This window comes from Onthophagus taurus, chromosome 5, assembly GCF_036711975.1.
Source record: "Onthophagus taurus isolate NC chromosome 5, IU_Otau_3.0, whole genome shotgun sequence".
In the NCBI taxonomy this organism is placed as follows: Eukaryota; Metazoa; Arthropoda; class Insecta; order Coleoptera; family Scarabaeidae; genus Onthophagus; species Onthophagus taurus.
The window spans coordinates 12252006-12279521 of record NC_091970.1 but is presented as its reverse complement, the minus strand read 5'-3'; the positions used below and the strand labels follow the sequence as shown (position 1 = coordinate 12279521).

Here is a 27516-nt window from a genome sequence, read left to right as displayed (position 1 = left end):
ATTATAAAATGAGTGTCAAGTTCACGGCCGTATCAATATTAGATAAATTAAATTGAGTGTTTATTTACTTAAACTATTTTAAATTAATTACTTTTACATTTCTAAGTATTTATTTCATTAAAAGATAGTATCTATTAAAATTCAAGTGTTTACTTAAAACACTTAAAAATAGTATATAAGAGGGGTTCGTATAAATTTTGATTGAGTTTAACTCGTTTCCGTAAAATGTCGCGATTTTTAACGATTTATTTATTTATTTTTGTTGGGTTCATTTCTCAACAAGAAATTTTCGTTAAAGGTGAGCTAATCATATTTTACTTATTTATTTAATTAAACTTAAATAATTATTTTTAGGTGCTGATGTATATTGGAGAGATTACGAAGGTACGATTCCTTCAGATGCATACTCAACAGGTTATAACACATATATTGCCCAAGTTGTTTATAATAATTCATTAATGACGGGAACTTTTTATCCGAGCAAAAAAATTGTTGTAGCCGAATACGACGGGAAAAAAGAATTCGATGACAACTTCAAAGTAAATTAAAATAAATTTATTTAATATTTATACATAATTTAGTAATACTTATTAATTTTTATTAGCTATTATGCACTTCAGAACCGCAATCTTTACAATGGGAAGCTGTTAATATGGGTGAATTAGATCACGAATTTCTTCATCAGTGCATCATCGGTGGACATCAAGCCGACGGAAAATTGTACATTGGAAAAATTTACCATGAAAACGAATGGAAAATAGGAAAAGTTGTGCCACCTACCAGCATATACAATAATTTGTACGTGTGGTGGAATAATGGGGGAACTTATGTTAGTCAAGACTTTGAAATATTAATGACTGTTTAATTTTCATACTTTGCTCAATAAATCAATTCTTACAATCTAAAAATTAATTAATAACGATTACAAAAATAAAACGGCTTTAAATGACGCTAAAAAAGACACCGATTATGATCAAAATTGGCGCGAAAACATTCATTTTTGGTGCTCCGTTACAATTTTCATCTTTGCACGAGCAAACTTCTTGTCTTCCACCAAACCCGGATCGTTGATAACATTTATCCGAGTGGCTTTTATCATCCCAACCGCAAGATCTTATAATTCTACTATCTGGGGGTACTAAAAAAATGCGATGATTTTAAATAAAATCATTTTAAAATAAGTATTTAATTATTTACATCCGTTAACTTCGAAATCGATAACTTGTTTGATTTTACGACAAAGAATGTAAGTTTTTCCATTTTTTGGACACTCCATTGCAAAGCTTTCTGGTACTTTTTCTTCGCCACAAGTGCTGTTTACGTGACTGTTGCATTGATAACATTTTAAACAATTTCCTAGAACAAAAAGTATTATTTAGTATTTTATAATTCTAATGTTCCACGTTTTATATATCAAGGGTGGTTAACTGTGGATCCATCCGGCTGTACAGTTAGTTATGTAGCAAGGTGCGCCGAGTGGAATGTAAACCACTGCGTTTGCATTTGAGGTTAGCAATTGGGCCCATTGGATGTTAGTTGGCCCCTTGTACCACCCTGGAGGTGACACGGCTGGCTCAAGTTGCAACCGAACTGGAGGCCTATAAACTGTTTATGCTGGGACTTAGCGAAGTGAGATGGCATGGACAAGGAAAACAGATAACAGCTTGTGGCAAAATCCTAACCTATTCAAGGAACGAAGAAGGAAAAAATGAAGCCAATGGACTGGGTATATTGATGAGTGAACAGGCCAGAAGAAGTATGATAGACTGGACAGCGAAGAGGTCGACGAAATCAGAACAAATATTGAAAGTAGAGAGAATCTTGAAATAGCCTCTTTTCAACTAAACAATATCATACATAATGCATATGAATCAAACTGTCCAATTTATTTATTTATTTATTTATTTATTCGAGATACGAATAAACAGGGTTTTCCCCCATAGTAGTATCCACTAAAAGAAATCATACAAACAACAAAAAAAAAAGAAATCAACATGTAACAAAATCGAAAACAAAATAGCAAAATAAATAACTAATTCTAGATATAACAACAAAAACAAAAAAAAGTGTTCCTAATTAATAATACAAGCCAGATTGAACTCGAATTACACAGATATTCAAACTTAATACACTCCTGCGGAAAGACGCCAACGAGGAATAAAACATATCACACATCGAACAATGACGATTGTAAGAGTGCATCAATCGCGGTAAAGGTGAGTTGTAATGGCAATTAGTAGTAGAAGCGGGCAATCGGAAAAGACATTGATCTCGAGTGGGATAGCTAGGAATTAAGAGAGGAATGTGTCTCACAAGTTCTGGCGAGTCAACAAAACCGTTCATTAGTTTAAACAAAAATAGCAAATCCGTAGCAGCTCGACGGCCGCGCAGTGTACGCAAACCGAATACAGTGCATCTTTGCTCGTAGGAGCAATAAGGCAATGCGAATTTGTGAGCCAAATAACGCACAAATCTGACCTGTAAGGCCTCAATGCGGTCAATGTACACAGCATACGCAGGATTCCATACAACTGAAGCAAAATTAAGAATGCTGTTTACGTAAGCCATGTACAAAGATTTGATGCACTGTAGATTGGTAAATGAATTTAACATTCTAATAATGAAACCTAAGCTCCTATTCGCCTTACTGATAAGTTCCTCTACGTGGTATAAGAACAATAGTTTAGAATCGAGCACTAAGCCAAGATCCTGAAGGGTGGGGTACTCAGTGAAAGCGGTAGATGATAGAAGGAGGGAAGGGATTGAGATGTGGAAAGAGCTGGAGAGCAGGGATAAAGATGTACAGAGGCAAGAAAGAAGGGGGCAGATAAGGGAGAGCAGGTACAACCCTAAGTACGAGGAAATAATAACGGAGGGATTGCCGAAGTACCTGTCGGTGGAGGGGGATGAGGAGGGGAAGAGGATGGTGGCAAGATTCAGATGCGGCAATGAGGAGAGAGCGAATAGGTATTGGATGAGAGGTGATGAGAGGGGTTGTAGGCTATGTGGGGGGGAGTGGGAGTCGTTGGAGCACCTACTGAGGGAGTGTGACGAGCTAAGAGAGGAGGTGATCGGCTGGAAGCAGGTGCTGGGGGAGAGGGCAGAGGGAAGAGAATGGATGAGGGAGGTGGTGGCGACAAGGCAGCGTAGGGAGATGCGGGGAGGAGATGGGGAGGGGTGGGATAGGAAATAAAATGTATTGTATTGTAATGTGATATATGTAATTGTAGTATTGTTAAAATTTAATTGTTTGTGGAATGTAATGCTGAGTTTGTAGCAATAAACTTAATTATCAACTAAGCCAAGATCCTTTACCTTAGACAACACTTAAAGGTCCGGGTCCAAGCTTATAGTTTTGATTTATAGTGTATCTTTTTCTGGTGAACGTCATTTGACTGCATTTACCATAGTTTAGAAAGAGATAATTATGAGTACAATAGGTTTGCAAACGATTAAGATCCATTTGAAGTTTTTCGCAATCAGAAGAAGATTCAACTTTGGAAAATATTTTACAATTATCGGCATATAGCAAAAAGTTACTATGGTGAAAGCACTCGTAGATATCGTTTATATAAGCCACAAACAGAACCGGACCCAAGTGACTGCCCTGAGGCACTCCTGAAGTTACCGGAATAAAGTTAGATATGTAATTATTAATTTTTACAGCCTGGCATCTGTCAGAGACATAAGACGCCAACCACACTAATAACCCATCAGTCAGGACAAATTTTTGCAATTTGGTCAGGAGTACTCCATGATGCAATTTGTCAAAGGCTTTACTGAAATCAGTGTAAACAGCGTCGACCTGGTGATTTAGCATTCAGACAAGTTTGAATGTAATTAATATAAGATACGAGATTGGATTCTACAGATCGGCCGCGAAGAAAACCATGTTGCTGCCGCATAACAAGCGATTGTATTGAAAGGTATATTTTATCATAAACAATTTTTTCAAAAACCTTAGATAAAATAGGAAGAATAGAAATAGGGCGGTAATTTGAAATAGAATTTCTACTTCCACTCTTATAGATGGGAAGTATATACGCTTTTTTCCACTCCAATGGAAATACTGATTGAGGCAATGAGCGACTGAAGATAATGAAGAGCGGTTTAGCAAGTTCGGAGGCACATGTCGCTAAGAAAATACCTGGCAACTGTTGCTACAATGTTTTTTATGTTTTGCGTAGGACCACAGTTGCGATGGAAAATCAATCAAAGTAGATTGCATGTTGGTTAAGTATGATTTATAATCACTCGAGATCAATGTCGTAGACCTTCTACGTAATACTTTGAAAGAAAGAAAATCTTTTCCATTTCTTATGAAATTTTAATTTTTCTTTAATTACTTTAATTGTAGAATTGGAATACCAACTAGGGTAGCGGTGTTTACTAAAAGTGAGACACGGGACAAAATCATTAATAATTCGGTTCAACTGGCTGTAAAATTTAGTTACGCATAGATTTACTTCGATACCATTAAATAACTCATTCAAGTCTACACTGAGAAGAGCATTTTTTATTCCATTATAATCAGCACGACTAAAAACTAAAGTAAACGAAGGACCATTACGTAAAAAGTGCGAGCGGTTAGACTGGTATAAAAATTCTAAAGCGGGATGATGATTATCGAGGTCAACGAGTGGATCGTCGCATGAGTGCACAGATGTCACCGTGGCTGAATTACACAAAATCAAATCTAAAGTTCTACTATTACAGTTAACTATGGTATTAAATTGTGTGAAATTACAGTAAGAGAAAACTGTAAGAAAATCGTTTGAACGTGGGTCGGAGCCGCCGGAAGGAACTAAGCGACCTCGAGGTGAACTCCATACAATATTAGGTAAGTTAAAATCACCACCCGTGCGACGATAGCAACAAACCTCCCAGCAACAAACTTTTACCCGTAATTTCCTATCTACTTTGTTAGCTGATGCTGATATCTTCCTTATAATTAGGGATAGCGAAAAACTAAATGCACCACTTGAAAGCACTCGTCTGCCGATAAGTTGATATTAAGAGCAATAAAAAATGAAGAACACCGCGCTGTACTTAAAATAGCTCAAAATTACCAAACTTCAAGGCCTTGTGCAATTGTTACGAAATCGAATTTTAAAAAACTGTTATCACAGTCAGAAAGGGCACTCCTTCAGCTATCTTAATCCGGGTTTTCGTCGGTCAATATCTATCGGTGTCATGCTTAAATCACCCTTAATGTCCATCCCTACACGCAGAAGCGCTTAAATACTCTTCCTCTAAACAACTTTCTTATATGATAGGGAGAAAACTATAGAAACATATCTATCTTATTGAAAATTTTCTGCTCTTTCTAGTGGTGTATAACACGTGGCGATCACGCGCTTGCACAAACACGTTTTGCGCCAAAAACTACTAACGTTGTGGATTTTTCTGTTTCTAGTTAACTCCCATTTGTGACAGAGTCTGTCACGACGACCTGAGTGAAAATCATTATAAACGATTTATGGAAAAATCCCTGAAATCGGTCTAAAGATTTAACTTTTGTGCAATTTTTTTGTATAGATTTCAAAATTGTTCCCTCATTTTTAACCCTTTAACGGTTAGCGGCTTTTATAGAGACCACTTGTCAATAAGGTCAAATAGTTGCATTACCATAACTAAATCGTTTCTAAAAACGAAAAAATAATTTACACGTTAAACGGTTTAACGAGTTATGACGCAATCGATATTTTTTTCAAATGGCAATCCCCCATTTTTATTAAGGAATACAAAAGAAGATTTTTTTCTGAATTTAGTACATTCAATATTAATATTGGTTACATAAGAAAATTTTCGAGAAAAATTAGTTTAAACTTTAATTACTTCAAATTTATATAATTATTTTAAACAATTCCCTGAGTGTCAAAAACTGATTTAGTAGCTTCTTGAGGTGTGGTGGCGCGCCATCTTGTTGAAATAACTGCCGTTGGAATTGAGTTGGGTCGAAATTAGCGGGATGGAAGGAATGGCAAAGTTTTTAAAAAATTTAAACATGTCTTTCCAGTTAAGGTTTCCTCAAATCTTATGCGGATATTGGGTGTGCGCATTTTAAAGTCTACAGTAAAGTAACTAAATTTAAAGTCTACTAGTATGTTTACTAGTAACTCTACTAGTATGGGATGTAATCACAAAGTCTCCTGATTTTTCAGCATATAATACGGTGGTGAGGGAAACAAGTAGAGTTGCCATTTAAAAAAATAACCCTTTTGAGATACGGAAATTTGACGCACATTTCTGACCATTCTGTATAACTTTAATTAATAATTGTTGTTAAATTAAAGTGTATAATTGTTATTAAAAGACACCATTAGAAAGAGCAAGAAATTTTCGATAAGATAGATATGGTTCCAGAGTTTTCTCCTGCTCATATAAGAAAGTTATCGACCCCAACAAGGTTTCAGAATGGCTAAAACGTGTGAATTTAGCAGTTTTTGGCCAAAAATGTACGTGTGCAAGCGTGTGGTCGCCGCGTGTTATACACCACTAGAAAGAGCAGAAAATTTTCAATAAGACAGATATGTTTCTATAGTTTTCTTCCTATCAAATAAGAAAGTTGTTTAGAGGAAGAGTATTTAAGCGTTTCTGCGTGTAGGGATGGACATTAAGGGTGATTTAAGCATGACGCCGATAGATATTGACCGACGAAAACCCGGATTAAGATAGCTGAAGGAGCGCCCTTTCTGACTGTGATAACAGTTTTTTAAAATTCGGTTTCGTAACAATTGCACAAGGCCTTGAAGTTTGGTAATTTTGAGCTATTTTAAGTACAGCGCGGTGTTCTTCATTTTTTATTGATCTTAATATCAACTTATCGGCAGACGAAAACCCGGTTTTAGATAGAGAAAGATTCAAGCTTTCAAGTGGTGCATTTAGTTTTTCGCTATCCCTAATTATAAGGAAGATATTAGCTAAGAAAGTAGATAGGAAATTACGGGTAAAAGTTTGTTGCTATCGTCGCACGGGTAAAATCATCAATGATTAAAAGATCATCGTCTGGTCACGTACGAACTGCACTTGTTGAAGAAACACCGAAAAGGGCAGAGGGTCACCGGGTGGAAGATAGACACAACACAGAATCACCCGCGTCGCACCACACTGTACACACAACCACAAGTCTTCAGCCCCTGTAGTATAATTCGGTAAAGGTGTAACGTGAATATTTTTCCTAGCAGCCACAAGAACTCCACCTCCATCACACTTAAGGGAGTCGGAAGTATTTCTATCCCTTCGGTAGATAACATAGTCGTTGCAAAGTATCTCCCCGTCATATATTGAGTTATTCAGGAATGTTTCCGTAACACAGATCAAGTCATACGCAAAGTTAATCGAGTTCTGGTAAGACTTTACAGTTTTTGTTCGTAAACCACGTACGTTCTGATAAAAGATGGATAGGGCCATTGTTAACAAGGAAGAAAACAACAAAAGAATCAGATAAAGATAAGGTTATTAAAGTTTCAGAAGGTCAGCTTCAGATTTTATTACGGAAGCTCTTGCGCGATCATCCTTCCGTACGTGAACAATACAATTCCTCGACCAAACATATTTATAACCCTTCTCTCGACACGCCGCCTTAGTGGATTTTAACAACTCTGCATTATTAATCGTTAAATGTTCATTTACAAACAATCTATCAGTTATGTTTGGTATGGTTACACCGGGACATCCGTCGCCGTTGTTTTTGCGGTAAGACTTTGAAGCCACTATAAAGTGGTCCCGTAATCTACGAGAAACGAACTTGACAACGATATTTCGTGGGTTTCTATTAGGATCACCAGATGTAGACCGAGACGGAAGACGATGAATGGCATCCATGTCGGTTTTCGTCACTGGGCAATTAATAACCTCTCCGATTCTGGATATAGTGGAACATAGATCCTCGTCGCGCTTTTCGGGGATTCAGATTATTCAATCTAGAGTGTTGTTCAAGATGTTCGACGCGTGAGGTCAAATCACCAACTGAAGACTTAAGTTTATCGTTTTCAGCGGCAACCGATTCAAAACGCTTCATTCTATCGCCCAAACCCTAAATAAAACAAACCCCAATAAAACACAAAAGAGCATAACTCAATGTGCCTTGGTGGAATAAGGACTTTGAGCAACAGCGAGTCATGGTTAGAAGACTGTATAATAAAGTCAGGTAGATATAGCATAAAAGACCTGCTCCCAGTAATAATATACCTATATATAGCAAGCTACAGCTTTAACTATACAGGGTGAATAAAAAGTCTGGAACACCTGAAATATCTTCAAAACGAGTTTTTTTTTGAAAGAATCCTTTCAGGTGTCAAAAGCTTTGTTCGTTGGGACTGCACTACTTGCACTCACTTGCACTATGCAGTTTAGTGCAGATGTTGTGTGTTCGTTGGGGATAGTGCAGTTTAGTGCAGTTGCACTCATACTGTTCGTTGGGCCAGGTGCAGTGCAATTTAGTGCAGTCGGTGCAAGTTAGTGGAGATTTTGTTGCACCTGCTTTCGATTAAGTTCAATAAGTGCAGTGTAACTAAAATGGCGGAATATTTGAAAGCGTGTTTTGTAATAATTAATATTAATATTAAATATTAAAAAATAAAACCTTATAACAATTAATATTTGTTGTATTAGAGAACTCAGTATATTCAATCCCAGTAGAGGCAGTAGAAAACTACCCCTACTTTTTTGGTGGCTGAGGTTAACTACCCTCACCACCCCAAATTTTTTTTTGCAAGTACTGCTTATCAATTTTCGTGCAATTTAGCATGTGATTTCTTTATACGTTAAGTAGTACTTTTGAAAGAACTAATAATGGTTAGTAGTTTGGTATAGAAAATATATTTCGCTAATAATTGAAAAAAATAAAAAATAATAGTAATAATTGATGAATACTAAAAAAACGCTACTAAAAAACATTCTGCGATAATTTCATTTTCCACGAGTATTTCGCTGACAATCTCCTGTTCGTCCATTTCAAATATTATACACTTTTTTTATAAAAATCTGTTCGTTGGGACCACGGTTTATACACTTTTCTGAACTGCACAAGTTGACATGACATTGCACTGACTTACACTTCATTGCACTATGACGTCATACGAGTGCCATGTCGTGCAGAGTAGTGCAGTCTCAACGAACAAAGCTAATGACTATAATAAATTTGTCGTCTTTGCCTATGTCTAATTTTCGGGGTCAAAGGGAGCAACGTTTTTTTAAATGGCAACCCCAATTTTTTATTCGATAATATGAAAGAATACATTTTTTTGAGTATCTTAGAGCAAATTTTGCATTAGGTTACATAAGAAAAATTTTTTTTTATTAATAATTATTTGATTTAGAAAAATTTCTAGAAGGCGTTGTAATTCCCATTTTTTTTTCCATAGCATACGGCCAGTTGACTTTAAGAGTAAGCTTTGTATTACGTTCCCATGTAATAATTTTATGAAAAGAAATACATTTAAATAAATAAAATGTCAATGAATAAGATGCTCAAACTGTTATCCATTTACTATTTGACAGTGCCTAAAAATATACTCATCTTGCACTCTATCAATTATGTCTGGTTCAATTTTTCTTATCTCCTTCTGAATTCGTACCTTTAAATCGTCGATGTTCGCGGGTTTATTAACGTATACCTTACTCTTTAAATAACACCAAAGAAATCCAGGAAGTTAAGTCTGGGGAACGAGGTGGCCATTCTAAAAACCCACGTCCACATATCCATCTTTTTAAAAAAATATCATCCAGATACGTTCGAACGGGAAGGGCATAATGAGGTGGTGCTGAAACCATAGTTGTCTATCGAATTTGTCCTATTAGTGTTGGAACCACATCTTCTTCTAAAAATTGCAAATATCTAGCGCCTGTCAGATTTTCATAAAAAAAAAATGGTCCCAATGTTTTGTTTCTCACTATACTAGTCCAAACATTAACTTTTCTTGGAAACTGTGTATGTCTCCTGCATCCACCTGAGATTCCCTAAGGCCTAATATCTGCAATTTTGTCGGTTTACGGTTCCACTTAAAGAAAAGATAGCTTCGTTCCAAAAAAACAATATTTTTCGCAAAGATTGGGTCATTATTACACAGAATTTGCATTTGTTCGCAGAATTGTAGTCAAAATCATCTTCTAGTAGTTCTTGAATTAGTGAAATTTTATAAGGATGGAATTTATGTCGGTGTAATACAATTGAGAACAGTACTTTGACTCAAATTCATTTCTAAACCTACTTCACGAGAAGCCGTACTCTTAACAAAATTTCAAGTTGCGCATCTTCATCGATTGTGGAACGACCAGATCTTGCCCATCTCTGTATTTAGCAAGAATTTTACTCACCGTGGATCGTGATATTGCTGGGCGATCGTTATCCACTTCATTGAAAAGTGCGCAGTAATTTTGAATATTCAAACAACTATTCATTTATTTGTTTGTAAAAATATCATTCAACGTAATCATAGCTACGAACAAAGCAAAGCCACTTCGATTATTTCGATAAGTTCATGCCATTGCCATAGTTTGAAAGCATTATCAATTAGTTTCAACGCCTACTAGAAATTTTTCCAAAACAAATATTTTTTCTTATGCAACCTAATTCAAAATTTGCTGTAAGATACTCAAAAAAATGCGTTCTTTCAGATTATCGAATAAAAACCTTTGACCCCAAAAATGTACGCTACTGTAAAAAAAATTTAGACATAGGAAAAGACGACAAATTTGTTATAGTCTTTGACATCTGAAAGGATTCTTTCAAAAAGAACCCCGTTTTGAAGATATTTCAGGTGTTCCAGACTTTTTATTCACCCTGTATACCTACACTATGGAAGAAAGTAAAGGTGGTTTTCATACCTAAAGGTAGTAGGCGTTCAAACACCGACCCCAAGGCATACAGACCAATTAGCCTACCTTCATTTCTCCTCAAAGGGATGGAAAAAATAATTGATCAATACCTTAAGAATGGAGTGCTCGTCACTAATCTACTCCATCCGAGTCAACATGCTTAGCAGAAAGTAAAATCAACAATTACTACTCTCCATGCTTTGACTAGCACCTTAGAGGAGGCAATTCGAGAGAGAAAATGGCGGACTCGATTTAGTGACGGCAGCAAGTACCCTAGACCCTAGTACCCGAGACTCAGAACTTATATAGCGAGTCAATGCAGATTCTGCAAGCTGCAAACATGAATTTAAGAAAGTGGTGCTCTAATGATGCAACAATGATGAGCGAAAGGTGTTGGGCATATTGAGGCATACATTACATGATGAATTAGGAGTAAGTGTACAGTCAGAGGAAGAAGACACAGTACCGACAAAGCGTAAAGTTCTGAAAACAGTAGCGAAGATTTACGGCCTATTAGGATTACTTGGACCATGCACAGTAAAAGCGAAAATTCTACTGCAAACCTTGTGGAAGAAAAAACTGAATTGGGATGATGTATTAGACCCAGAACAAAGCGGAGAATGGTCAAAATGGTGGAAAGAACTAAATGACTTGCCTGAGCTAAGAGTGCCCAGGTGTATCATTCAAAACAAAAGGGACAAGGTAGATCTTCACATTTTTGCAGACGCAAGTCCATATGCATATGGAGCAGTAGCTTACATAAGATGCCTATCAAACAACGAATGCAACTATGTGATGTCAAAAAACAGAGTTGCTCCAATAGACAAATCAGGTCAAAGGGAACTTACATTACCTAAGTTAGAACTGACAGCAGTTTTATGTGCAGCGAGACTTCAAAATTGCATTGCAAAAAATATGTTAATCAATATCCAGAAGACGACTCTGTGGTCAGATTCAAAAATATCCTTATATTCGATTAGAGGAAAATCCAAGAAATGGAAACCTTACGTACAAAATCGTGTAAACGAAATACACAAATTGAGCGATAGTGTATGGAGATATTGTCCGGGAAAAGAAAATCCTGCAGACCTACTAACGAGAGGAATTTCAGCCAAAACATTAATTGAATCTAACTTATGGTTACGAGGCCCTAAATGGCTGAATGATGAAGAGAATTGGCCGAGGGATAAATATTTTCAACCAGATGTGGATAAAGTTAGCAGTTTGTTAACTATACAACGAAACGAATCCACACCGGAAACACAGCCCATATTTCCATTGGAAAAGTATGGAACATATGAGAAAATTATACGAATCACGGCTTATATTATAAGATTTATTAAATTAACAAAGAAAATGTACAAATCAAAGCGACTATCGACACAAGATTTAAATGAAGCAGATACTTATTGGATAAAATATATACAAGAAAAGGATTTCCCGAACGAGTTGAAAGCTTTAAAAAGGGGAATGCCGATACAATCATCATCTTCGATTCTGATGTTGAAACCATTTCTAGATGAGCATGGTGTCATGCGTTTATTAGGAAGGTTAGATGAAGCGCCTTTGAGCTATGATGAGAAACATCCAATCATACTACCAAAACGATCAATGTTGACGGAAAACATTATAAGGAAATGTCATGAGGGGGTAAATCATTATGGAGTAAATGCGACTTTAGCTGAACTGAGAAAGAGATTTTGGGTTCCACAATGACGTCAGAAAGTTAAAGCAATCCTTAACCAATGTTTGAAATGTAAACGATTGAAAGGAAAACCTGGAAACGAAGAATGTGCTCCACTACCAAAAAACTCGCGTAACTATGACAAATCCGTTTAACATAACAGGCATTGATTTTGCTGGTCCACTATACGCCAACGTCGCAGGTCGACGAACGAAAATATATATAATGTTATTTACGTGTGCGGTTATAAGAGCAGTCCATCTGGAATTGGTTCCAGATTTGACAACTGAATGTTGTATAAGAGGGTTGAGAAGGTTCATTGCCAGAAGGGGCGTTCCTGGTGTTGTATACTTTGATAATGCCAAAACGTTTAAGAGAACAGACCTTGAATTAAGAAAATTATCCTCTATCTTGGAATCAGAAAAGATTCAGGATTTAGTTAGAAAGCAGCGAATTCATTGAAGGTTTATAGCGGAAAGAGCTCCATGGTGGGGTGGCTTTTGGGAGAGAATGGTAAAAACCGTTAAAGACGCATTAAAAATAACTTTAGGTAGAGCATACGTCGAACGAGACGAATTAGAAACTGCACTGTTGGAAATAATTCACGAGCACACCCTATATAATCTGAACGCGTGAAGATAAATCCATAATATTTGCGGAGCACAAAGATTTACTGTAGACGAGTTTATTCAGGGAGTTTCAAGTTGTTCCGTCGCGGCATTGTTGACTGAGCCGCCCTTCCAAGTGGAACATTCCGTCGCTATGGAGACCGAAGTGGATGGAAAATACCGGTCGTTTTTAGTGTGGTGTGAGGACCACATTGTTATCGTACTCTGTGCGCAATGGATGGACGATCGCGTTACTTAAGCGAGTTTGAGTGAGGAATGTTTGTGGGTATGCACATTGAGGGTGTATCGTTCTGTGAATTTGCGCGTCGTCTCGAGCGGTCGTTATCGGCAGTGCAACGGGCATGGGGAGAATGATCTGAGGTAGGACATAGGTACCTACAGCCGCGGCCGAGACGGCCCTGCTCGTCCCCAGCACTCGAGGATCACGTTCTTGTGCTCAGCGCTTTAGCGTCGTATGTCTTCTCCTGTTTGGCCACTGGCAGGGGAAGGCGCACTCACTACGCGAACTGTACGGCGGCGTTTGGTAGATAGTGGACTGGCGCGCACGTCGTGCGATACAGCGGATTCCAGTAACACCCGAGCACCGCAGCATACGTCACGAGTGGGTCGACGCTAGGCATTAGTAGGTTGCCGAGTAGAGGGACATTTTGTTTTCCGACGAATCAAGATTCGAATTGAGCACCGGTGATGCGCGAATTTTAGTTCGTCGGAGCCGTGATCATCGTCTACTCGAGCAGTGTCTGCAAGAACGCCCTATCCACCGACAACCGAGCATTATGGTATGGGGTGCGATTACATATGGTGGACGTACACGTCTGCTGCGTGTATAGCAGACCATGACGGGTCAACGATACGTAGATGAGGTGCTACGGTTGAAAAACGTTGAAAAGATTTTGGGACAGGTGGCGTTCCGATTATTTACAACAATTGCGGACAGCGCATCTAAGAAAATCGATAAATGCCAAATCATTGAATATTGGGGATGTTGTTTTGGTGCAAGAAAACAGTCCTAGGTTGCAGTGGAAGATGGGCAAGGTTGTAAATTTGTAGCAAGGTAGAGATAATAAAATTAGGGCATGTGAAGTAAAGTTAAGTGGAGGAACTACATTACGACGACCAGTCCAACTCTTGTACCCCTTGGAGGTACAAGCCTTTACGCCGGGGGAGGATGTGGAAAATTTAGAATGAATTAAACGAAGCTAGGGGAATCCCTGGTTGCGTGGAACATATCGGCGCAGCGACAACCGATAACGACTCGAACCAGCGAGGTGTAATGTTCGAAGCGCATCGCACCCTTACTTTGTTATATATTCTATTTTCTGTTGTTTCTATATAAAGTTACTTTATTGCGTTTTAAAGAGTAAATAAGTAAGGTTTTTTATGAACCGTGGTGAGTTTTATTGAACTAAATTCCACAGGCAATGACTGTCGGTGTTGTGTACAGGGTGTCCCAATTTCGATGTCCGCATAGGCTATCTCCGAAACTAAAAGAGATAGAAAAAAAGTAGCTTACATGTCATGATCTCGTTTTTAGAGAAAATGCTAATGCCGAAAACTCCGAACAGCTATCGGCAAAAACTGAAAATTTTGCGAAAACGACAATCGCGAATATCTCACTTATTATCAAAGATGGAGTATTATAAATAAAACATTATATGCGCAACTTTTTACGAAGAATTCAGTGGCGTAGGTAGAATTTTTTTCCCATCTTTGGTTTTCGAGATTTGAGACATAATTTTATTTTTTTAAATGGAGACCATAGTTGGCTATGACCTAAAATAATTTGTTATTTTCTTCTGACAACAAATATATATAGTTTGTGGGGTATATTTCTTATGGTTGTTGAATAATTAACATAAATTCATTTTGTTCTATCTAAAACTAATGTATGTATTTAAAAGTTAATGTTGCTATGGTGATAACCATACATACTATGATGGAACATAATGTATCAAATAATTGCCAAAGTTTGTATTTAAAAATTCGATAACAACTCTGGCATTATGAGCTGGTATGCATGTTAGGTGTCAAAGTATAACAAAACTAAATAAAACTTTACAATGAACTTCGAAAATTATGAAAATGTAACATGATGGAATGCTATATGTTATCAGATAAGAATGCGACGTTAGCCGCGGAATTATATTTCACAAGGTATCCGGAAAGAAGACAACCGCACGTAAGAACTTTTAGCCGGTTAGCAGAAAATTTAATAGATTTTTAGTCCATCCCCAAACCACGTGCAAAAACATACCAAAATGGCCTGCAAGAGGATGAAGTCAATGTGTTGGCTTCACTTGCGATAAATCCATCAACATCTTGCAGAGAAATTGAACAAGACGTCTGACCCAAAACCGCTGCTCCCGAATATGAAAGAAAAATATGTATAAACCATACAAAGCGGGCCTAACTCATTATTTACGTGCCGGAGATGTCAATCTAAGATTAGAATTTTGTAGATGATATTTAGAAAAATAAATAATCTGCTGTTTGTTCAAAATGTCATCTGGACCAATGAAGTCTCTGAGTGTTCAAAGAAGGTTGAGGTTCAATGTATGGTGTGCCCTTTTAGATAATAGAATGTTGGCATATAGTATCTGCCATAAAAACTTAAACTCAGGTAATACCTCAATATATCAAGGCAGCACATTGTGCCTTTGGTCGACAGTTTGCCATTAAATAAGTCTCAAATGATATATTTTCAATATGACGGAGCACCAGCACATAATGCCAGAGTTGTTAGTGAATTTTTAAATACTACTACAAACTTTGGCAATAATTGGAAACGATGGGCACGTTCAGCCGGTGTCAACTGTTAAGTTGCTATATTAGCAGTCGCTGCTGAACGATATGCTAAGTCAGCGCTGTTACGCAGCAGTTTAGTAAATATCTCAGCGTAAGTAATCTGCGCTTAGTTTGTCAGCGGTTGTGAAATTCTAGGTTAGGATTAATATTATTTGTTTCTCCCCTTTAATTTTGAAAACTGGCAGAACTGTATAAAATGAAATGAGCCTTAAAATCAACATCATCATCTATTATCTCTTGTAATAACACAAAATTTTCAAAAATATTATTGTTGGCCATAGTTTTAGGTTATGCTGAACTGCTAATTCTCAATCGCTTGTTCAGCCGATTTCGTTCCGCTGTATTAAAGCTCATACAACTAGCTGACTGATTTAATTCAACTGTTGACACCTGCTGAACGTACCCAATGTTTTCCATCGTGGCATTGTTATCACCATAACAACATTAAGTTTTAAATACATACAATAGTTTTAGAAAGAACAAACAAAATTGATACATTACGTTCCATCGTAGTATGTATGGTTATCACCATAGCAACATTAACTTTTAAATACATACATTAGTTTTAGATAGAACAAAATGAATTTATGTTAATTATTCAATAACTATAAGAAATATACCCCACAAACTATATATATTTGTTGTCAGAAGAAAATAACAAATTATTTTAGGTCATAGCCAACTATGGTCTCCATTTAAAAAAATAAAATTATGTCTCAAATCTCGAAAACCAAAGATGGGAAAAAAATTCTACCTACGCCACTGAATTCTTCGTAAAAAGTTGCCCATATAATGTTTTATTTATAATACTCCATCTTTGATAATAAGTGAGATATTCGCGATTGTCGTTTTCGCAAAATTTTCAGTTTTGGCCGATAGGGCGAAAACAAAAGACGATAGCTGTTCGGAGTTTTCGGCATTAGCATTTTCTCGAAAAACGAGATCATGACATGTAAGCTACTTTTTTTCTACCTCTTTTAGTTTCGGAGATAGCCTATGCGGACATCGAAATTGGGACACCCTGTACACTAAAGTTATGTGTTATCGACCTATTGATCTGTACTGTTAACTTTTGAAAATGTAATAAAATGCCTTACTGTATAGTAGAAACCACGAAATTATTATTATTAAGTTATTATTATTATTATTATTATTATATGTCAAACATTGTCAAAGATATTATCTAATGATTTTCCTTTCAAAGAAAACATTTTTCGAAAACTGCTATTAAAAGTTGACTTTTGCGTAGTACTTAGCGACCGTCAAAACGATAGTTTTTTGTCAACAGGACGTAATAGTATATTAAAAAACAAGTTTCGTAAGACACGCTTGAAATGCACGAATTCAAGTTGAAAAAGGAGTGGCGAAGCCACGAGTTTTTTAATGAATGAGTGCTTTAAGTCTTATGAAACGTGTTTATTATGCTATTTTTTGTAATTCGCGTTTTTATCCTTTTTTATCTCAAAAATAAAATAAATTTTGACAATGTAGGGAAATAGGTATGTAGCAGTTGGTAACACCGTAACACTTGAAAATAGAAATTTGAATTGACAATTAGAAACTGTCAAAACACAAAATGTATTCATCTGAAAAAAATGTTTCATGTACAACTCCCAAAATAAGAGAAATTGCTCAGAGTTCAATGTCCTCATCATTGTGGACCTTGTATTCGATGCTAAGAACGCGTTTAAACATCCATAGACAAACATTGTCACATTCACAACTAGAAAAATTAATGACCCAATGTCACCAACTTGAACTGGTTCCATAAAATGTTACTAAAATCTCATTACAGCATCGGATGCTGTAAGGAGTCTTATTACAGCACCCGTTTGAGTACTGTTATAGCTTCCATTATCGTACCGAATTACAAAAAAGTCTTTTACGTCCAGGACGCAAAAGACTTTTACGTCCAGCTACGACAATCAAAGAATTTGATACTATTAATTGTTAATTTATTGTTATGAACAAATTATAAACACAAGATAATCAACATTTAATTGTTTTATCATTTCATTTCACGTTTAAATGCAAATTTATAATAGTACATTTGTTCAATAAGTGAGGTTAAATCGATGTGACGTTAAGTTTTTAACATAACATTAAATGAATTCTAAATGTCATTATACCGAATTTGGTCTTTTTATTAATTTATAACTCTAGAATACGCAGTTTTCGAAAAAATGTTGTTTGATACACGACAGCGAAATTCTTTTGCATTCTCGAACGATTTTTTTTGCTCACTAAAGCTCGCAAAAAAACTTTCGTTCTCGAATGCAAAAGTGTCATTTCGCTATCTTGTATCAAAAATAACTATTTCGGCTTGTGAAAACACTAACAGATTCATGACAACGCTGACAAGACGTTTCGATTTGAGGTTATAATTATAGAGTTACATCCCTTAGAAGAACAGACGTACTTTTTCGACGTGGCCATTTGAATTGTACAGCAGACATATTAAACTAATGCTATCTCTTTCCAACACACATTACTCTCTAGCAGTTTGTGAATTTTAATTTACTACGTATTGCATTTGTAAGAGCGGAAAACGATGATTTACTGCCAACTCTCGTGGCGTCTACTATACCTCTTATTATTTTTCTTTCAACCTTACTTCTATACCTTATAATAATTTTTGATTAAGCAAAAAACTTCTTTTCAAATCTAGATAATTAATTATTCTATTAAATTAACAATTAATAAAAGTTTATAATTTTCCCTTTTCAAACCACTTATCATTAAGTTTACTACTTTTTAGTATATGGTTTAGTCTTGGTTTAGTTTCACAAACAGATAGATCATGTTTCTTGGTTTCAAAACCAGATAGATGAAACATAAAACAATTAATTTCTTAATAACTAACAATTCTTTCGAAACGATATTTTTCTACAACATAGGTATACCTCGTGCAAGCTGAATAAAAATTTAACATTAAAAAATAATAAAAAATAAAGACATAACCACATTTTTCTGTCTCCTGAAAATTAAAAAAAAAGTAATCTATCTACTTTTGAAACTAGACGCCTCAAATAACCATTGATAAATCTGGCAGCAGACAGAAACTGAAATACCAATAATGACACGTAGTAAACGTAAAACTAAGTTACCAAGTAAATTTAAGGACTTTGTAGTATATTAATTAGATTTAAGGGGGAGATGTTGTATTATTAAGTTGTGTATTATGAGTGGCCTAACAACTTTATTCTAAATATGTACTGCAACCTTTTACACAATAAACCAGTCTTCATCTGGCATTCGTTGGTGTATCATTTACTACCCTTAAGAATGCATTTACCAATAGAACACATCAATAGACGAGTCAGAAACGGCTGAATATATATTATGTAATTATGTCGCCAGAGGCCGTCTAAATCACAACATTTTCGGTAAAGCTCTTTTGACACCTACTGACATAAAGGAACCAGACCTTGCAGCAATACTAAGGTTCATTAACACGTTAACTGCCATCCCCAATATTTAAAAAAATATATACCGTGTCCCATGGGCCATGTTTGTTTTTTAATGAAAATGATGTTTTAGTGTTTAAAAATAAACAAATATTGAAAAACCAGTATTTTTTTTGTTAGAAAAAAGTGTGTCCTAATATGGTACACGTGGCACTTGAGTGAATATTACTTAATGTTTTTTGCACATCGTGCGCCATGAGTACCTTACGTGGACACGCACAAACTCGATGTTCGTTCGTTCAGCAGCGACAACTGGTTTCAGTAACCAGTTTGAAATGCAACAAGCGGTAAAGACTGCAGCAGAAGAGATTAAGGTTAGGAGAGAACTTGACATGAGTGATGAATTTTCAGACTTCTCAAATTCCGACCTTGATCCAACATATTCGGTAGATGAAACGAGCCTTAGGAAAACGAAACGTAGAGGTCGATCAAGTACGTAAAAAAGATATTACCAATAGCATAAACTTTGATTATGGTATAGTTTTAACTTTTTGATTGAATCAAAGTCTACAAAAAAAAGCTGTTCGATTTACCAAACCGCTACACCCAAACGCAGAGAATCCAGTAGAAGAACACAGACTTAAAATAGAATGTTTCGTGCTTTGCAGTCATTTTCCATTAATTTTATAAATAATTTTTATTAGTTTAAGCTAAACGTTACATTTTTGAACAGAAAGAAATAAATAATTTTGAAATATAAATTTTGTGTCATATTTTAATGTAATATTTGGTAATATAGTGTAATATTTTAATAATTAATAATATTTTAATGATTTCCAACGCGAGACCCACCCATACATACATTTAAATCAATGCTAAATGCGGCCACCTTGTGCACAGGGTGTCCCAATTTCGATGTCCGCATAGGCTATCTCCGAAACTAAAAGAGATAGAAAAAAAGTAGCTTACATGTCATGATCTCGTTTTTCGAGAAAATGCTAATGCCGAAAACTCCGAACAGCTATCGTCTTTTGTTTTCGCCCTATCGGCAAAAAGTGAAAATTTTGCGAAAACGACAATCTCAAATATCTCATTTATTATCAACGATGGAGTATTATAAATAAAACATTATATGGGCAACTTTTTACGAAGAATTCAGTGGAGTAGGTAGATTCTTTTCCCATCTTTTATTTTCGAGATTTTAGAAGTAACTTTATTTTTTTAAAAGGAAACCATAGTTGGCTATGACCTAAAATAATTTGTTATATTTTTCTGATAACAAATATATACAGGCTGTTCCGGTCACTCGGGGCATAAAATTAACCTCACATACTAGAACAAAAATGATGACGATTCGTGAAAAAAAATTATTATAAAAGTCTTCAAATGGCCAAAATATGGGCCATCAAAGTTCAGAAATGTTAACAAATTTTTCTAAATATTTTCGATACCATTTATGGTAGAGCGTTGAAATTTGGTACAGGGTAAACAAATATCAAGCAAAATCATTGAACCAATTTTGACTTTGATCGGGCGGCGGCAACCATGCTATACAGGATGTCCCTAAAATTTGTTTGCTCAGAACTTTTTTGTTTGCTCGTAACCCTACATTTATTTTTGTACCTTTTAATAGAAAATTTATTTTAGAAACTTTTATCACTCTTTGAATATTTTGATAACATTGACCGTTTTCGAGTTATACGCGAAAATATTTAGCTTTGATTTCAATGGTAACACTAAAAAACAAAAATCCTCGAAAAAGTCAAGGTTGGCCATGGCAATTAAAAAAAACAAATTGAGCTGTCAACTTGCTTATATCGTTTAAACACAAACGATAGTTTTTTGTTAGTTAAGTTTTTATTAATTTTAAGTGTTCAAAATGGAGAGTTACACATTTAGTGAACAAACTGACATGAGTTTGACATTAGAGGAATGTCATGGAAACGCCGTAGCAGCCGCTAACCGTTATCGGGAGAAATTTCCGAACCGCAGAGCGCCCAATCGAAAAACATTTTTAAGGATTGTAACCCGTTTAAGGGAAAATGGGACGTTTAAGCTGAAATTTACTAACAACGGTAACGTAAGATCAGTCCGGACACCCGAACTAGAAGAAGATATTCTAGACTACGTAGAAGAAAACACTACAGCTAGTACTTATGGCGATGCATTTTTTAACTTCAAAAACAACTGTCTGGCGTGTTCTTCACCAGCAACAGCTTTATCCATTTCATTGTTACAACGTTGAGGAAGTGCCAAATATATTGCCAAATATTGCAGCACAAAATTTAAGAAAACTTGGAAATCACAATGGAGATTTTCTCTTAACGTTTGGGCTGGCATTGTGGGCGATGTAATTATTGGACCCGTTTTCTTGCCATCAAGGCTGGATGGACATACATACAGACGACATTTAAAGGAATTAGATGATTTTTTAGATGACGTTCCTTTAAACACAAGGCAAGCAATGTGGTATATGCATGATGATGCTGCTGCACATAGCACACAGGCTGTCCAAAAATTTCGGAGGGAACGTTTTCCGGGACGGTGGATTGTACGAGGAGTAGGTGCACCGATAAGTTGACCCCCCCGATCGCCGGATCTTACACCTGTAGATTTTTATTTATGGAGACGCGTTAAATCGTTAGTTTACTGGGTTGAAATAACTTCAGTTGATCAACTGAGGTTGCGAATTGTTGATTCATTTGATCAACTTCGAACTGAGATCAAAGTTCTCCGCAGAGTGCGCTTTAATTTAAGACGGCGATATCAGGCAGTGTTTTTGAACATCTGCTTTAGTATTTTTTTCTTCTTTTTTATTTATTATTATTTGTTTATAATTTTATTGTTCTTGTTAATATTTTTGTTATGTTCTTGTTTGTTGTTACCGTGAAAATTAAATTTATTGTTTCGGAAATTACATTCTTTTATTTAACTAAAATAAATTAACACTGGATTTAACTAAATCTGCATTTAGAAATTTATGCAAATAATGGTTATTAGCTCAGTTCGTTTTTTAATGTCATCGCCAACTCAGATCTTGCGGAATATGTTTCCTTTTTTTGTTTGTTACGATTGAAATCAAAGTTTAACATTTTCGCGTATAACTCGAAAACGGTCAATGTTATCAAAATATTCAAAGAGTGATAAAAGTTTCTAAAATAAATTTTCTATTAAAAGGTACAAAAATAAATGTAGGGTTACGAGCGAATAAAAAAGTTCTGAGCAAACAAATTTTAGGGACATCCTGTATAGCATGGTTGCCGCCGCCCGATCAAAGTCAAAATTGGTTCAATGATTTTGCTTGATATTTGTTTACCCTGTACCAAATTTCAACGCTCTACCATAAATGGTATTGAAAATATTTAGAAAAATTTGTTCAAATTTCTGAACTTTGATGACCAATATCTTGGCCATTTGAAGACTTTTATAATAATTTTTTTTCACGAATCGTCATCATTTTTGCTCTAGTATATGAGGTTAATTTTATGCCCCGAGTCACCGGAACACCCTGTATAGTTTGTGGGGTATATTTCTTATAATTATTGAATAATTAACAAAAATTCATTTTGTTCTATCTAAAACTAATGTATGTATTTAAAAGTTAATGTTGCTATGGTGATAACCATACGTACATACTATGATGGAACATAATGTATCATTTTTTTTGTTCTTTCTGAAACTATTGTATGTATTTAAAACTTAACTGTTGTTATGGTGATATTATTAAATATTAAATATTATTGCCAATTCACTAACAACTGTGGTATTATGTGCTGGTGCTCCGTCATATTGAAAATATATCATTTAAAACATATTTAATGGCAAATTGTCGACCAAAGGCTCAATGTGCTGTCTTAATACATTGAGGTATTTACCTTAGTTTGTTTTTATGGTAGATACTATATGCCAAAATTCTATTATCTAAAAGAGAACACCATACATTGAACCCTAATCTTTTTTGAACACTCAGAGACTTCATCCGTCCAGATGACATTTTGAACAAACAGCAGATTATTTAATTTTTCTAAATATCATCTACAAAATTCTAATCTTAGATTGACATCTCCGGCACGTAAATAATGAGTTAGCCCCGCTTTGTATGGTTTATACTTATTTTTTTTCACATTCGGGAACAGCGGTTTTTGGGTCAGACGACTTGTTCAATTTCTCTGCAAGATGTTGATGGATTTATCGCAGTGAAGCCAACACATTGACTTCATCCTCTTGCAGGTCATTTTGGTATGTTTTTGCACGTGGTTTGGGGAATGACCAAAAATCTATTAAATTTTCTGTTAACCGGCTAAAGGTTCTTACGTGCGGTTATCTTCTTTCCAGATATCTTGTGAAATATAATTCCGCGGCTAACATCGCATTCTTATCTGATAACATATAGCATTCCATCATGTTACAGTTTCATAATTTTCGAAATTCATTGTAAAGTTTTATTCAGTTTTGATATACTTTGACACTTAACATGCTGGTGCTTCGTACCAGCACATAATGCCAATTATTTGATATATTATGTGCCATCATAGTATGTATGGCTATCGCTAGGGCACGGAACTTTTGTAACAAAAGGATAAGATTTTCCCCCTCCACTTGTTCTCATTGGCTAGTTTTCTGGGTTTGTTTTCTAGGATGCCACTGAGAATAAGTGGAGGGGGGAAATCGTATCCTTTTGTTACAAAAGTTCCGTGCCCTAGTTATCACCATAGCAACATAACTTTTAACTACATGCATTAGTTTTAGATAGAACATGAATTTTTGTTAATTATTCAATAACTATAAGAAATATACCCCACAAACTATATATCTTTGTTATCAGAAGAAAATAACAAATTATTTTAGGTCATAGCCAACTATGGTTTCCATTTAAAAAAATAAAGTTACGTGTAAAATCTCGAAAATAAAAGATGGAAAAGAAATCTACCTACTCCACTGAATTCTTCGTAAAAAGTTGCCCATATAATGTTTTATTTATAATACTCCATCTTTGATAATAAGTGAGATATTCGTGAATGTTGTTTTCGCAAAATTTTCAGTTTTTGCCGATAGAGCGAAAACAAAAGACGATAGCTCTTCGGAGTTTTCGGCATTAGCATTTTCTCAAAAAACGGGATCATGACATGTAAGCTACTTTTTTTCTATCTCTTTCAGTTTCGGAGATAGCCTATGCGGACATCGAAATTGGAACATCCTGTACACATGGCTTAGAAGGTGGTAGAACGTGTGTCCACTGATGGTACACATGGCGCTGGGGTTAATTTAACTGTGTCCATATATGGTACACATGGCAGTTAACGTGTGAAGGACCTACATTTGCTCTAAACTTTTTGAGGGTTAAAGTTACAATAGATCATATAATCGTTGCGTTCCTGCCCGTCGCGGTGACGGGCAGAAATATGAACAGGAAATTCATATTCCTGCCATTCATATTCATATTTCATATTCAAGTTGGGAGAGGGCGAGAAATATAAAGGATGGAAGGAGATGTGGTGTAGAGAGAAAGAAGGATAGGCGACCTATTTCGGAAATACTTCCCGGATGATAGGTCGGAGGAGGATGACGCGAGGTGGAACGGATGAATGAGTGGTACCGGCATGATAGGGATAAATGGATGGTGGAGAAGGTTAAGGATAGAGTTGGAGGGAATGATGAATAATGGAATGATAAAGGAATAATGAGAGGTTTTTAAGTGGGAATGGAGAGGAGTGATTGAGGGATTTCTCAGTGAGGGAGTGTTCTCAGAAGAGTGCACAAAATACAGTGTGGCTACCGAAACCAAAGGTTGGTTTATGAGAGACTTCGCCAATTATTTTTCAGTTATTAATCGAGGAACTTTGGGATTTGGAACGGAATCCATCCCATTAAGAAATTCTATAAATGCACAAGACGTGAAGTTGAATCATGTATCACTTATTTATCTATAGTTGAATAACATATAAAAAAGAAGAATAAAGTGATGAGAGATGGAAGTGAAAAGAGTTATTACATAAGGTCATCATCAAGTTTTAGAGTATCAATTTCCTCTCGTCTTAATCGGACACTTATTAGTGACACCAACATGTTTCTAAAATCGTCTGAAATTATTACTCTTTGTTTACAATTTAGCAAACTACACTATTACCAAGCAAGTATAAATCATCTAATGAAGCTTGTTAACAACGTATCTTTTAATTTCTTAATTCTCGTCTTATAAACTCCTTGCGCGATCATGAATTCTGCACAACAAATTAAAAAATCCATTAGATTATTACATATAATAAATTTTGACCTTGAAGTTGTAAGTTTTTAAAAATACATACAGTGCCTCGCAAAAGTATTCGGAAATCAGTTATGGGACCGGAGAGTAACAACAACTTCCTTAAGTTTTCATTTAAAACAAAAACTTAATCAATATTATTTCATAGTGGTATAAACTTTTATTGAAACGTAAAAACTAAACTTTTTCTCAACATAAATACAAAAAAAATACAGCAGTTTAACTAAATAATGAGGTTGAATCACGTCACAAAAGTATTCGTAAAAAAATAAACTAGTTCAATAAAACTTTTTTTTTTTTTAATTAATATCGAGTAGCATATCCTTTCATTTTAATAACTTCTCTTAATCTGTTCTGCATCGAAAACACTAGTTTTCGTGTTCTCTCGGCTGATATTTTTTCTCATTCTTTGACTATTGCTGTTTTAAGTCTATCTTTTCGTGGTCGCTTTTGATTTTCTTCACATTTTTTACACCACTCTCCGTATTTAATTAAATCAAAAATGATTCACCAAAACTTTACATTCATATTGAATAGATAACCTACAGCAATGCGTGTTTGTCTGCTAATGTAGTAGAATTTTAGAAAAAAACCGACATAGCCTACTGTGTTTTAAATTTCCGAATACTTTTGTGACTATATTCATAACAGTTTAATGTATAAGTTAGGTTAATATCATATTTTTGTTCTGTCTAAGATATGAGACTTTATTTGTAATAAAAGAATGCTTTTATTATGTCAAAATCGAAATAATAAACACCGTATTTTGCATTTTTTGGGTGAAAACAAGACTTTCCGAATACTTTTGTGAGGCACTGTAAAATTTTTGTGTAAAACACGAATGACATTGACGCGGAAAATGTCAATTTAAGATATTTTTTTATTAAATAATTACTTGTTATTTCTAAACTTTTTTTACAATTACATTAATAAACTTTCCATTAATCTTAATTTATTAACTTCTTTAATTATTTTAAATAATTATTTAAACGAATCAATACAAATTAATTTAATTTTTACAGTTGGTACAATTGCAACAAAAAACGTCAAATTTAAGTTTTAAAAATATTAATTTTAAGCTTTGTCACCAACTTTAAGAAATTTTGGCACAAAACAACTAAATGAACGGTAAGTTTTTTATATATATATTAAAATTGAAATTATTTTTTCGGATAAATCATTTTATATTTGACATAACCTCGAAAAAAAATTTAAATATAACTTATTAACTTACCTTTTTCAATAAAAGCCATAAATGCCACACCCACAACGATAAAATTTACAACGAAATTCATTGTAATTTTTTCTTTGATTGTAACCACACAGATTTAATAACTTGACCTAATTCTCCGTGGTTTCATATGCACTGCGTATTGATCAAGCACCTAGAAGAGAAAAGAGTGAAGAGTTTGCGCCGTTCCTCAACTAATTTTACTCGTCAATTGGTTAATACATGTCTTCCTCAATTTATTGTTCAAAGTTTATTCTCGAAAATATGTGTCCAAGACCCCATTTTATTATACTTTTATATTATATTAAATTGATTAAACAGATTTTTCATTTTACCTCTTTTTCAATAACATTTTTTTTGCACTGGTTATATTTGCAGTTTTGTTTGTCCCCCTCCACGAGTTACTTACAATTAATTAAACACTCCGTAAAATAACGTAAACTCATTGAATGGGTTAAAATTACGTTGAATAAATAAGTCTGAAAAAAAGACAACCTCAAAAAACAATTTTTTTTATAAACTTTTGGTTCACCTGCAACTTTTAAGATCACAAATATGGATAAAAACGTTGTTCTTTTAAAATTATTAATATAAGATGGTTAAAACATCTAAAATTATTCATTTACTTAATAAATTCTTAATTTGTTTACGTTTTGAAATTTGACGTTTGTTAGATC

At 35.0% G+C, this 27516-nt stretch overlaps 2 protein-coding genes across 3 annotated transcripts; one reads left to right on the top strand and one right to left on the bottom strand.

The window, feature by feature from the left end:
* Nucleotides 1–199: 199 nt before the first annotated feature.
* Nucleotides 200–865, top strand: LOC139429756 (uncharacterized). Its single transcript, XM_071195824.1, has 3 exons — nt 200–298; nt 355–539; nt 605–865. The coding sequence occupies exons 1-3, from the start codon at nt 226–228 to the stop codon at nt 863–865; spliced, it is 519 nt and encodes a 172-aa protein (XP_071051925.1). The 5' UTR covers nt 200–225.
* Nucleotides 541–27516, bottom strand: LOC111424656 (UPAR/Ly6 domain-containing protein CG9338-like). 2 transcript variants are annotated; one of them, XM_071195825.1, is made up of 5 exons: nt 27372–27516; nt 27175–27318; nt 26843–26993; nt 1198–1356; nt 541–1138 (listed from the first exon to the last, which is right to left on the bottom strand). In XM_071195825.1, exons 3-5 carry the CDS (start codon nt 26901–26903, stop codon nt 942–944), a joined length of 417 nt encoding a protein of 138 aa, XP_071051926.1. In that variant the 5' UTR covers nt 26904–26993; nt 27175–27318; nt 27372–27516; the 3' UTR covers nt 541–941. The 2 variants fall into 2 exon arrangements, with proteins under 2 accessions (XP_071051926.1, XP_022914045.1); XM_023058277.2 differs by lacking the exons at nt 27175–27318; nt 27372–27516 and having other exon boundaries at nt 26843–27003.

Bases quoted from the DNA above. Each gene is read 5' to 3' on its own strand.
- LOC139429756 (XM_071195824.1), top strand. From the start codon at position 226: ATGTCGCGATTTTTAACGATTTATTTATTTATTTTTGTTGGGTTCATT. The intron at 299-354 runs GTGAGCTAATCA...AATTATTTTTAG, and splicing joins ACAAGAAATTTTCGTTAAAG to GTGCTGATGTATATTGGAGA. The intron at 540-604 runs GTAAATTAAAAT...AATTTTTATTAG, and splicing joins AATTCGATGACAACTTCAAA to CTATTATGCACTTCAGAACC.
- LOC111424656 (XM_071195825.1), bottom strand. From the start codon at position 26,903: ATGAATTTCGTTGTAAATTTTATCGTTGTGGGTGTGGCATTTATGGCT. The intron at 1,357-26,842 runs GTAAGTTAATAA...TTTTTGTTCTAG, and splicing joins TATGGCTTTTATTGAAAAAG to GAAATTGTTTAAAATGTTAT. The intron at 1,139-1,197 runs GTAAATAATTAA...GCATTTTTTTAG, and splicing joins CGATTTCGAAGTTAACGGAT to TACCCCCAGATAGTAGAATT.